Here is a 13,799-nt window from a genome sequence, read left to right as displayed (position 1 = left end):
TTTGCCAAAAGTTGCAACATATCGTATACCTCCCCTTAGCATTAAAACAACTAAGTGCAATTTATGCATGTATTAATTTATTTGAGCTTTTTTTATATGGTACCTTATACTGTACATATAGGCCTACATGTTTTGTCATATGATGAATAGGAAAAAAAACTAAAAACATACCCAATTTCAAAGCTCACAACGCATGTGAGTATTAGGCCTATTATTAACTATTGATTCCACAGTTAACTATGGAATCAAGCATTTCCCGTCAGTTAGTGTGTCGGGCACCATAATGGTGCCCAGGTCTCGTGACATCATCAGGGATGGAGATGTGGAGACCCTGATGTCATAGTAATGCGACCTGCTGTCGCAGTTAAGCCCATATATGGAGACCCCTGATGTCATCACTATTGGCCAGCAACTCTACATCTGACCTCAAATCTCAAACCCTTAGATCTCCATAGGCTATATGGATATATTTCAGAACCTGTTCTGACATTACAAATGTTGATCCATCCATCCTTCCTCTTCGATGTCTCCCTTTTGACTTGTCCTTTCAAATTTCAAACTCTAGATGGGCCTGCCCCAAAGTTATTAGTGCAGCTGCGCCCGGCAGCCGGCGAAAACTAGAGTTCTCAACAGGCCCACCTGTCCATTCAAACTCTAGACGGGCCTGCTGCAAAGTTATTAGTGCAGCCACGCCCGGCAGCCGGCAAAAACTACCCTGTACACTCAAGAGAATGTCCCCATTACCACCCTTAGATCTCCATATACTGTATGGAGCTGACCTGTTCTGACATTCCATGTTGATCTGACCTCATCAAACCCTGTACACTCAAGACATGCTCCTTATGAACGTGTGCCTCAGTCATGTTGCAGGCCCTTGATGTGATCCATGGTCAGGCAATGCCCTTTTGATTGTTTACTGTTTTAGTAAAGGTGATAAGGTTGATGATGCTGCATGTTTGGTCGTGTAAATTAATTTTACATTTTAATTAATCTTTTATTTGTCTTTGTTTATCTTGTCTATCCTTATCCTTATATTATGTTTTTGTGCTCATACATAATATCCATATATTCTGTTCTTTGTGTTAGTTTTTTCTGCCTATTTGTAAAAAATACAAATAAAAACAAAAACAAAGACATGTTCCTTATATGGCCAGTACAGAATTAACTCAGAATTAAAACAGAATTAACATTAACATGTTGATCTGACGCCCCATGCCAAAGCGCCACCGAGGCGGATGCGTGGATGCGACCTCGCCCTCAGGCGTCTTACTGGTTATGATTATTAGCTTATAATTTTTCACCTATAATTACATGCTCAAAACAATCATAAATTTTATGGTAGGTTTTCATCATCTTAAATGACATTGGTCGTTACTAATATACAAAGACAAAATTATTAACATTTTATTTACAACTGAAACTGACCTCCCGCACACCGGGGGAAAATAAAACACTCACTGTAGATTTACTGAAACCTGCTCATGTACAGTAGGTTACTACAGTAGCGGTAACATATTACTTTATGTTTGGAAAACGTAAACCCTTGCATGGGGCGAGAGAGCACAACACCACGTGTTGCTGTGAGCTTGTAGACAATTATATTGGTGATTGTGTGAAGATATTTAGTGCAGCCCGTGAGAACCGTGGTTGGAAACGGAAGAAAACTATGGAGGAGGAAAACAGACTTTTGTAGCTAATGAAACGTAGCTTACATCATGTTATCGGCGAAGGTCGCGCGCTATCAGTAAAGTAGATATCATTCAGAGGTGTTAGGACAGTGGTTCTCAACCTGTGGGTAGGGACCCACATGATTTTTTCTTTTTTTTGGGGGGGGGGGTCCCCTGAAGTGACGAGGACTTTTAGGACTTTTTCAATTACACTGTTTCTTTGTACACACAAAATGGGGAAGTGTGTGTGCACTCTAAGTGTGTGTGGAGTCTAACAAACTCCATGCAGGTCCTCCATGGTAACATACACCACCTGGAAACGGAGATACAGCAACAACATGACTGATGTGAACATCATGACATGAATAGGCAATAAAAGTAACACATATACAGAACTATGGGGAAATAAAAAGCTCTGAACTTGTTGGTAGTTAAAAACTCGCTGCGACCCCCCAAAAAATAAGAGTTGAGGCATTACATTTTGTTCAACTCGGTTCCACAGATAAATGTTGGGTAAATAGCAGATCTACAAGCTCACAACGTGTGTAGGTTGTAGATCGTTGCTTTCTTTGGTCTGCTTTTGATGAATTGAGTATGAAGGACTTTAATGGAAACAAGCCATTGGCTTTCTTGGGTTTAAATACTCTTAGCAAACCTGGTATTGAACTGTACTTAGCTTACCTGTGATTTTATTTCCCTGCAAACTGTTAATAATGTATTCTCTGTCTGTCCGTCTGTCTGTCTGTCTGTCTGTCTGTACCTCATCAACCTTGATGTTTTGTGAGCCCATGCTGACCTGTAAATGACAGGGATCAGTGTAGTCACACAGATTCTCTGGGAATGCAGAGCGGATCAAGTCCTTCAACTCCGCAGGGTAAACATACGTGGGCTGGCCAGCGCGCACCTCCGTGACACCAACACCGCGAAGCACCTACACAGCATAACACAACGAAAACCACTTTAAGGCTTTACTTGACAAATAAATAAAGATGAAGATCTGCAATTTTAAGGCGTAGAGGGGACTGTAGACCCCATGGTGGTAGGGACGCTTAGGGTCCCTTAGCCAGTCAATCAATAAAGCACATCACCATCATCAGTGTCTCACATTCATCCCTCTTTCTCTCTCACCAACGCAAAAAGCTGTATATTTTATTGGGGGTTACTGACCAGCTTCCGCTGGATGATTCTGTAGGCTTTCTTGCGTCGGGCATGGTCAGTCTTTAGACGGCTGGCAGCATGAAGCACCGATGCAATCCACACAGGTAATCTGATTACATTACAAATACAGTATGAGATGATGCAATCCACACAGGTAATCTGAGACACATTACAAATACAGCATGTTACGATTCTATCCACATCCACACTGTGTTGTGTTACACATGTTAACTCCTTAAACCATATACTGTTGACCAGAATCCTGCAGGGATCTATCCTTGACCGTCTGCTGACCGTCATCCTTTTCCCCCTGTCCACCAAATCTCTTGGCGAACACAGCCGGTCTTCAAACTCAGATCTGCTATTTTCACCCAATGTTTGCCCCTCGAAACAGAGACGCTAGTGTTACAGGCGTTGACACTACGGGTTGCCCACCTGTGCCCTGGCAGGTAAATAAATCTTTCGAGCTTTGCTTTCAGGTTATTTAACTATAATGTGCTTTTTCAATTAAAAAATATAAAACAAATGTGAACCCATAGTCACATTCATAGCCATCTAGGTATTTGGCATACAAATTGTGTTATGATTTTATTTTCACAGCCCCAAAAAGTCAATTAAAAAGTATTAAATTGAACGGTAATTACATTTTTACCTATCATTTTATAATGGACAATGTACTTTTTGGGCAAGTAGGCATGACCTTTGGGCAAGTAGAACATGACCTGAAAATTGCCCGAGGGGCAAGTGCCTCTGAGACCTTTAGTGTCAACCCCTGTGTTCACGACACATGGTTAATTTTGAGTTCTACGGATTAACGCAATTATTTCAAGATATTCTTTATAGCGTTTAACCTACCCATATGTATGGCAGAGATCAATAAAGGCATCCATGGTTAAAGTTGAGGGCAGGCAATGGCAGGGTCTACTACAGGGGTCAAATCATAGATGAAACATTAGTTAGGGCATACATGAACATCCTAGGAAAAACTATAAATAAATAAGTCATATGTTGCCCAAAGATGCAGAACAGTCAGTAGGACGACACATATGATATGGCCGGTACAGTGTGTGTATATAGATATAATATAGCCTTATTAGCCCATTATGTTAAAGAATAGGCTGCAGTGCATGTTGTGTTGTACAAATGGATACAGGTCGATAGGGAAACTCCAAAATGTAAACTAATAATAAACAGGGGCGTGCACACACTGCACAGCAATGTGCCCCTTTGAAAGTTTGTTTTTTGTTCGTTTTATTTTTGTTTTTTAGTGGTGACATCGACCAATTCTGGATTAAAACTTAAAAGCTGCCAATTATTTATCTATATAATCTCACACTTTAAAGCATCCGTGCTGCACAAGCCACAAGGTGACATTTATTTACTTGAGCACCAATTGCCCCTCACGCCACTGAGAATAAATGTATGAGGCCTATGATTTGAACATACACGGTATCAGACCTAAAACCTTTTCTCTTCAACGTTTTGTTTATCCACAGGTGTTGTGGCCATTTGTAAATTCAAGAGTATTTAGCCTGCGCACACACACGAAATTGTATCAGAGAATAATTTAGAACTGCGACAGGCTGCTTCACGTTTGTAGGACAGACACTCACCATTAAGCCAAGATAGCCTAATTTTTGTGAAATAATACATTGCAATTACCTTAAACAGGGAGAATCTTTTAGGCCTACACATGTGAACTTCTGAGGCTAATTGAGCATGCTAGCAGAGAAGGTTCATTACATACTTAATTCCAAACTCTAGTAGTAACATCCTATGTAATGTAAAGCTACAGTATGTAGGCCTACCTAAAAAGAAAGAAATCATACTTTTTAGAGCCAACCTTACCAGGTGGGGGTGCTTGACGTGAGAACTGTATTTCCGTGAGTGCTGCTGGTAGTCTCTCCACATGGTGGTGCTAAAGCCGTAGGTCGCAATTAATAGACAGCTGTGGTAAACTATCTAATCTCACATAACACATTACACGTGCTGGTAATTGGAATTAGCAGGCTAGCTATGGGACGGTAGTTTAAAAACAAATGTACAGTGTGATAGGCTATACTACAACTGTCCTGTGACTGCTGTCAAAAACAAGGCCCAGAAGAACTGCAGGAAAGAAAAACCTTAGGCTAGTGATGTCACGTCACCTTTCACCTTGTCCAGGGCACATCCCTCGGGGTCATCCGTCATCACTATGTTCCCCACTTACTTTAGGGCTAGGTTTTACTAGGGAAATAGTGGTTCCTGCGGAAAGCCAACCACTGGAGAATAATACATAACGAAATGACAGGAGTGGAGTGCCTCTACTGTAGCCTACGTCTAGAAAAATGAAAACTAAAATACAGCATTCTAGATTAATAACTTCATAATTCATATCAAGTGCCAAAAAAGGTTAACATGAGACCATCATGGCCTGTAAAAGTGCTACGTACACTACCCCAATTAATTTTGTTCAGTTGTTTCACACAGACATAACGACAGTAGATTCAAATATACACACAAAATAGAATCGTTCCTCAGATTAAAATACTAAAAGGTTTAATTTTTTCCTCATGAACTATCTAATGCAGACAAGCCCTCTCACACACCCACGGGTCACTATGCCACATGCAATCAGTCACACAAGTTTGGAGAACAGGATGAGCTGCGTATGGCAGAGTAAAGGCCTATTCATAGTCTGGATGGTGAGGTGACCACCGCTCTGGTGGTGCAGCTGACCACCGGAGCTGAAATAATAATAATCCAGACTATGATTGAGCCTTAAAGGCTCATATATAGTCTGGATTTTCGGTGGTTAGGTGACCACCGAACTACAACATGACGTCACGAGCCGCGATGAAGAGCAAACCACTGCCACCGCTCTAGCCCTTCTCTCCGTTTTTACTCACCAACGCTCATTGTTATTTCAGCTCTGGTGATCACCTCACCTCGAAAATCCAGACTATGAATGAGCCTTAACTCCAAGTTATGTTACTCCAACATTGCACACTAAGCCCATGTTTTCAACTGATGTGATGTAGCCTAAAGAATGACTGCTTAAGTAAATCGTAAATTGCAGGCAGGCATTACAAGCAAGTGGGAACTGTGTTTTAGTTTGGCAAGACAATTCATAACCTGCGAAAATCTGGAAAGCATTTGTGTCATTTTAGATTTTTACAGTTGATATGTAGATAGATAGATAGTAGATATGCAAGCTCACTGCGCCACTGCGCAGTGCGCACGCATGCGAGCTTGTACATCTGCAATTTGAAGGCATTTGTAGGTCGTCTACCACTGCAGCTGCTCTCTGACCACTCAGATAACTGGTCACACTGGTGCGTTATCCAAATAACTGGTCGCACTCAGAAATACAAGTCCACATTTTATTGTTGTTCCATATGCTTCACATTCAGAAGACGACAGACGTATCAGCTATCCAGCCTTTAAAGTGCTGCGAGACAACTCTGGCATTGCAGTGCATAAACAACAAGTAAATGCAATGTTGTAGGGGCTATCTTTTGGCAACCTTTGTCAAAAAGAAATCTCCTGGCCTTGCCAGTCCTCAATGAGTGTCATTTTGGATCATTTATTGTGTCCACTGTTCAGTATGGCTTTCCTCCAATGGCAGAAAGCATCTCCTTCCTTTCCTCTGCAGTGGGCATATCCGGTCTTACACCAGTTCTTCTTCTGTCCATCATTACGTTATGCTACATGCACACAAACACAAAGGTGTTATTATTTTATTATTACAAAATTGTGCGAGTAAACAGTCTGTTTCGAGAGACTATAGGTACCATTACAACAACACTGATATTCATAGAGCACTAAAGTATGACTACAATTTTCGCTAGAGTGTTCCACAGGTTTGTGTATTTTTATAATCTCCATTTAATTTCACAATTCTTATATAAGACGATTTTAAGATGACCTAATGTTATTCTCCATAGATAAATTACTTCTGCAAATCAGGGGATGAGCGAGTGACGTCTTTTTCACTCTATTTTAATATGAACCTAAATTAGAGAAGAATAAACTGACATTCTTCCATAAAATAAAAATGTCAGGTGGGAAATGATAATTAAATATTTTGAAAACTGAACGGTGCTCCTAGAACTAGTTGAGATCCATCTAAAAATCCAGTTTTATGTCATCTATTATTGATTATTGTAATGTTGCCTCTGATGTACTTTGGTACAGCATTTAAAATAAATGCATGTAAACATTTGCCTGATGAACAAGGTCTACAAGATCGTAATGTTAATGTTAATAAAATAGTTTGGGAGCTTTAAATCAAGTGTGAGGATGTTTTAACCTCTTATTGATTTCCTCCCCCCCCTTCTCAAACTGCCTATTTACAAGCCTATCTACAAGCAACGCATTGAGAGCTTATGTAGATAGCTCTGTTTTCACTGCGCAACATGCTTCCATGGAAGACATGCTGACTGATAGAATCCAAATGACTGAAATCAGTCATGGCGACTGTGAAATTAGTGTCGCCATTATTAAAAAATCTATTTTCACTATGAATATCTAAGCCAATATTGCCTTAACAAATAAGGCATCTAGACCTATGTGTTGAGGGACAAGGATCATAATGAACCTATTATTAAAGTGAGAACATTTATTAATTTTTTTACCAATAATGGCAACTTTTTTTTAGCCATCTGCAAAATAATTAGTTTTCTTCACAACTCAATTAGTTCCAAAACAACTCCTCTGTAAAACTTTGTGAGAGCCAATCAAAGTTGAGAAGGTTTGGTGTGAAAAACATAAATTGGCCAATATGAGCTTGTGCAATCCAATGAGCTATGCAAGGACATCTACCTACGTCATCATTGGTGTGGGGAACAAGAAACGGATACTCAGTGCATGCACTTGACAGCCACCTCCTTTCTATGTTCATGTTCATGTTAACCTCCCCTTGTGGTCAGGCGACTCTGGCCCGTTTCTAAAACCTTTTTTTTTTGAGCGGTGGGCACACCGTCTCCATATATGTTCAGAGTACCAACAGGTGAGAAAGTGGCTCAGTTGAGCTTCACAATGTGCACAGATGCATGATGGGAAGCTGAGTTTTTAGTGTAACACCAGTCAGCATGTTTGTCAACTGTACAGGAGTACAGTATAACAATTACAGTATAGTTCCACCACCGCTCACTTCACACAGGTGTTATTTTTAAATGAATATTGATTAAGAAAATAGGACACTCACCCAATATTTTCTACAGTTCTTGTATCTTATGAAATATGCTGAACACATACTCTTGTCATAATTGTAGTAATTCAAACATTTCTGAGACCCATCACTCTCCTAGAAAAGATAGAGTAAAGTAAAAATTAGTAATTTAATTTACTTGAAACATCTTAACTCATGTAGCAATAGACATATTGGGAAATACTTCTTTGCAAATCGGCTTACTTCAATGCATGGGTTTATGTCTTCATTCTTCATTCCTTTTCGTGCATTTTTATCCATTTGGATCTGTATACAGAGATGGATGTGTTAAGGTTCACTAGTTCTACAAAGCGTTTAGTATAAAATGTACATACATTTAGCTGCCGATACTGCCTAAAATGCTGCCTGGTATCGGCAAGTGTGCCCTACCGTTTTATATTCTTACTGTACTAATTTACATTATTATTTAACTAACTTATAGCTGCACTTTAACAATTATTAATAGAATTGTTTGTGTTGTTTTACAAACAATACATATTTATTTCCCCCCATAATTTCCTTCTATAAAGCCTTGCCAAGCCCTGAGGCCCATAGGGCAGGAGCCTATCTCCTGTTTCTGTAACTCTAAGGCTCAAAAGGTACAAATGGAAAGAAATAGCGTTGTCGTTTCCAATCGAACCCCGACCTCCCAGTCTCAGGTCGGACAGTCTACAACAAGGCCACTGAACTGGTTTCTATCCTTTATACCACAGATTATCGGCCACTAGAGCAGTGTATGGTGTTTACCTGCAGAAAAACATTGTTTTAAGCCCAAGCTGCAGTGCAAACTGAAATCCGCAAGTCGGCCCACCTGTTTTATGTGAAGTCTATATTTCTATTCCCATTTTATTTTCCTTTGCCTATTTTGTTCTAATTTAATACGGTTTTAAAAATATGAGGCAATGTTATCATGTAGCTCTTAGCAACGACAATGTGACAATAAGGACAACATACTTTCAATGGGTTTTTGATTGATTGATTGAAGTATTTATTAACAGTTAGCAGAATTACAGTACATTTCAAGCACAACTCAATACATTTAGAGACGTACAAATATACACTTACAAAGATTAAAGAACAGGAAATCATCATAAAGGAGGTAAAAAGGGAAAAGAAAACATACAGTGAGGGGAAAAAGGGGTGGGTGGGGGATTTAGATTTTTATGGGGACCAGTTTCGAATTGCAGCCGCCCATAGGTGCCCTTTGAGAGCGGTTTTGTCAAGGGAGTAAAGGGATTTGCATGTCTTAATGACTGTTGGTAGGGCGTTCCACATTTTGGTGGCATAGGAGCGAAAAGAATTGCCGAATCTTGGTTGCACATGGTTTGTTGAACTCCCTCTGGTGTTGTGGGTGGGGACTTCGTTGACATTAAGGAAGTATTTAGACAGGTACATGGGTATCTTGGTGGTGTAGCGAATCTTGTGGACCAGACTCATTGCAAGATGCTGTACTCTGTCATCAACCTTAAGCCAAGGGTACGGTTGGTGTTGAAACTCTAGATTCATCAACATTAAAAATAGAATATATAGTTGCTTGCGCCCTATATAGTAAGTAGCCTATCAAACAACTTTCATAGAGAACATTTTGATAAAGGCTTGCCCCAAATGTATAAATGTGTGAAGCATTGCTTATCAAATTAGCACTTTTCAGAAAAGGTTACCAATGCACATAACTTGAAAAGATTATCTGTAGATACAATTTATGAATGTTCACAATTCAATGTGTACATTATGTGTACTGTAGCAGACAGTCCCCCACTATATATATATAAACAGTGACACACACACACATGCACACACACACACACACACACACACACATGAGAATACTATAGAGTGATCCATATTAATATAGGTATAGGTCTGGTACAATAAGAATAGTTAGGAAAGCTCTTTGCTACTTCCAGTGACACACAACCCTGTACGTAGCAGCTAAGCCCATATCTACAGTACAACCACTATTGCTGTAGGCTAATAATAATAATAAACATAATTGTGATTGTGTTGAGTTGACCTTCATCGACGATTTCAAATGCACCGTTGGGCTAACGAAGACGGTTATACGTTTTAAATAACTGCCATGACTGAATTGAGGCTAATGACACAATGCAGATAATAATAGGTATGCATGTATTCATACCTTTGCAATTCCCAGTCTATTCAGATCAGAAGTAGGCTAATTAATGGACGGTGTGCATAGGCTACTGAAGGTTATCATCCAACCTGATGACAGAACGGCGTGTTACGCGTGTATCGACAACAGACCACCACATGCTACAATAAATTCACTCACTATATTGCACTCACTGACTTACCTTTTATGCCTAGAAAGGTTGCTTCGTTTTTGAGAAACCCTACAGCGTAGCCTACTACCATTGCTTTAGCTACCTGCTACACAACATTGCATACACTGTAGTAGCACTACCAGCACTGCCACTGGCTATTAATGCTAGTTTGTACAACTGCCTCCTAGCAGTGCCTCTGCCTACCCACCATATTGGTTACATCGATATGTGTGACCTACCGGATCAGGCAACTCCAGAGGTCGCATGGCTAACGCTACAGCTTAAAGGGGTATTTCACTTTAAAACATTTGAACGTTTACTCAGGCTTTTTGTGTGGACCCTAGCCGCAATTTGCAACTCTATAATAATAATAATAATAATAATAATAATACAACTTTATTTATATAGCACCTTTTTAAACAAAGTTACAAAGTGCTTTGAACAGTCAGACATGATGAGACATCAATAACTCTAGATTTGTTTATAATGGGATGAATCTAGAGTTGCAACTCCCTACTCATCCAATTTGCGTTTGCGATCTGCTTGTATTAAACAACGTTAAACTTTTAATTATCCTCTTTCAATCTGCCGAGCTTTTGTTTCATAAAAATCCACCGTAGACATGTTATGAGCTACTTTCTGTCAAGAAATTCTGTGCAGACCTGTGATTCTTTTTCTAAGTGTTGCAAACTTTGGAAGCACTCGTTTTTGTTAACGGGTCGCTCTGCTGCCTCCTGCATTATGTGCAAATTCGAAACAGGTGGTACGCAGGGCCGTTCAGTGACTTACGAGTACGACGAGTGCTTCCAAACTCCAGCACTTAAGCATAAAAAGAATCACCTGCACAGAATTTCTTGACAGAAAGTAGCTCTAGTCTATGGTGGATTTTTATGAAACAAAAGCTCGGCAGATTGAAAGGATAATTCAAGCTTGGCCTAGAGCTGCAATGTTGGTGAGTTTAACGTTGTTTAATACAAGCAGATCGCAAATTGGATGAGTAGAGAGTCAATGGAGGGTATTGCAATTTGCAACTTTAGATTCATCCCATTATAAACAAACCTAGAGTTGCAAATTGCGGCTATGTGGACCCCAGAGAGCAGACAGTTTTAAAGTTGCTTGATTCAATATTTTGATAGGCCTATTGATATTCATTTTTATCAGGGACCCTTCCTACACATTGTAATTTCAAACTCAGTTTTAACGATGTTAAGGCGTAGCCGGCAGCCAGCAAAAACTAAAGCTCACAACAGGCCCGAAAATTAAAGCCTACCGGCTGGCCTTACTAATTATCACACATTTTACGCCCTACCCGGCCCGAAAACGTTAATTAAAGGAAAAATAAGGTCCAAATATGGGCATTCCAAGACATAGGCGCCGGAGGGGGGATAAGAAGGGTCTATATGTCCCCGCACTATTGGGAGATGAGTCAGATGACTGGTCTAGTTACTTATTTATTTTTCCCGACCGGGCGCTGGTCAACACCGTTCCCATTTTGTTTCCCAATCGCGTAATTGTCGTATTGGCTGCATGCATGCTTGCCTGCATGTCGCTGCAATGACCATTCATTCAGCAGTTGCTCTCTCAAGGCCGCATCAGTAATACACAACAATCATCGTTCTTTGTATGTTGGCTGTAATATAGGTGTGAAAACAGCAGGGGCTCAGCCTCTGGGCTTATTTCCCCGTCAGTTAAAGTGAAAGCCGAGAGAACACAAAACGCATCAAACCTCCGTGGACTCAATGGTGTGAGTAGTCATTTTCGGATCCACTCGGATCTCAGAACCAATTTCAAGGGTCCATTAGGGTGGTCCATCATTTTTAACCTGTGAAGAGCTCTATGACTGTGTATCTATACTATTATGATATAATTTATTATCTATTAGGCTGATTGCTTATCAGTTATAATACTACATTCTAACTTCCTTATTACGATGTTTATGCAATCCAATATTTCATGTAGGCTAGGTCTACTTTCACGAGTAGGCCTATGAGCTTCAATGTCCCTTATTAAATAGAAAGTCAGGAAATTACTTTAATATTTAGCCTACAATATAGTCTTTAATCAGCTAGTTAATTAAATTCAGAGGAGCCGGATGACTCATTGGTTACACTCTTCGGAGCTATACACGAAGCTGAAGCCCTGTTCCCAGACATGTTGTTTCAGCGTGACCTCACCCTTTAGAGCGAGATTGCTTCACACCCTCAGGGCGTCTTACTGGTCTTACTGGTATGATTCAAAATGGTGGATGAAAAGTCAGAACAAGAAAGTTGTTCGGCATGAGGAGACGCATAGCATATGCCATATGTGTATAGAAGTTTTATTGCTGACAGTCAAATGGTCTGTGAGCTATGCCTGTTCAAAGTTTGCATTTTCATTTGAGTGCTATATAGCGCCACCCTTTGGCCAAGGGTCATGGGCTTCACGTCCTCACCATTTGGCATGGCCCTCTACCATATTACCAAGTTTTGGGAAAACCGACTGCACGGTTAAGCCAGAATAACTGTTATTTTGGCGGAAGAAGAAGAAGTAAAAAAAAACAGACAAATACAATAAATGGACCGACCAAAGTCCCGTCGGGCTTGGACCCTTAAATATCAAGAACAGAAACTCAGTAAACTTTACAAACGAACTTTACTAACCTTGCTTGCTTGCCTGCTTGCTTTCTCTATAGGCTACTTACTTGATTGATAGGCCTACTTATTATATAAAAAGTATAATTTTATTTAATTGCCATAAATGTTCCCTTTTTTGTGATGATAGTCACCCACTGACAGCCCGCACAGAAGACAAGCCCCACAGAGATCAAGCAGACATTGATGAATTGAAAATGGTGGGCCCTATTGTAAACAAATCTAATGCTTTATGGTGTCGTCCACTCACAGTTAACAGTTGTTGTATTGAGTTGTACTTGAAACTGTAATTCTGCAAACTGTTAATAAATCAATCAATCAATCAATCAATCAATCAATCAATCAATCAATCACAACCTGTCAACCTCACAGCTGCTTGCAAAACGGTGACCCCTGGCGTCACAGAATTCGAGGGGTCACATGCGGCGGTGTAACGTGGCTAATGTCAACCTGTGGTGGGTTGTTTGCTCTGCTCATGGACGCTCACTCACAACAGCGCACGAGGAAAATCACATACACGGTTACTTCAGAACGGACAGCCCGCGTGGCCAATGGGACGAGCCACGCACGAACAACGACCGAAGGTCCAATAAAATGACACTTTGATGGGCCAATGGCATTGCCGTGCCGAACATCTTAGCCCACCCCGCCAATGTAAATGAAACTAAAGTGAAGTTAAAGCGATTGACAGTATCTCTGGCGAGTCCAAAAATTGAGTTTTATTAAAAGGGACTATAAATGACACCGAAGTGAAAGTGACAGCGCGTTACGCAAATCACGGACGAGGAGTGGGGGAGGAACTTGGAATGGGCGTGTCCTACGTTGTAGTTCGGTTGCATCGCAGCGCATACACACAATGGCTGCTGGA

The 13,799-nt window shown here is 40.4% G+C and overlaps 1 protein-coding gene across 1 annotated transcript; it reads right to left on the bottom strand.

Annotated features, from left to right (window-relative positions):
* Nucleotides 1-6,173: 6,173 nt before the first annotated feature.
* On the bottom strand, nt 6,174-10,522 carry chchd7 (coiled-coil-helix-coiled-coil-helix domain containing 7). The gene is made up of 4 exons (XM_080794320.1): nt 10,332-10,522; nt 8,221-8,283; nt 8,014-8,112; nt 6,174-6,511 (listed from the first exon to the last, which is right to left on the bottom strand). Exons 2-4 carry the CDS (start codon nt 8,275-8,277, stop codon nt 6,407-6,409), a joined length of 261 nt encoding a protein of 86 aa, XP_080650446.1. The 5' UTR covers nt 8,278-8,283; nt 10,332-10,522; the 3' UTR covers nt 6,174-6,406.
* Nucleotides 10,523-13,799: the final 3,277 nt, after the last annotated feature.

This window comes from Protomyctophum bolini, assembly GCF_963924005.1.
Source record: "Protomyctophum bolini genome assembly, chromosome: 21".
Taxonomy (NCBI): domain Eukaryota; kingdom Metazoa; phylum Chordata; class Actinopteri; order Myctophiformes; family Myctophidae; genus Protomyctophum; species Protomyctophum bolini.
Note: the sequence above shows the minus strand (reverse complement) of the source record. Positions and strands in the feature narration are given on the sequence as shown.

What these genes read in the sequence shown, in the direction of transcription:
- chchd7 (XM_080794320.1), bottom strand. Translation starts at nt 8,277, where the DNA reads ATGGATAAAAATGCACGAAAAGGAATGAAGAATGAAGACATAAACCCA. An exon ending in ACATAAACCCATGCATTGAA is followed by an intron (nt 8,113 to 8,220) that starts GTAAGCCGATTT and finishes TATCTTTTCTAG; the next exon opens with GAGAGTGATGGGTCTCAGAA. An exon ending in AGAACTGTAGAAAATATTGG is followed by an intron (nt 6,512 to 8,013) that starts GTGAGTGTCCTA and finishes GTGTGCATGTAG; the next exon opens with CATAACGTAATGATGGACAG.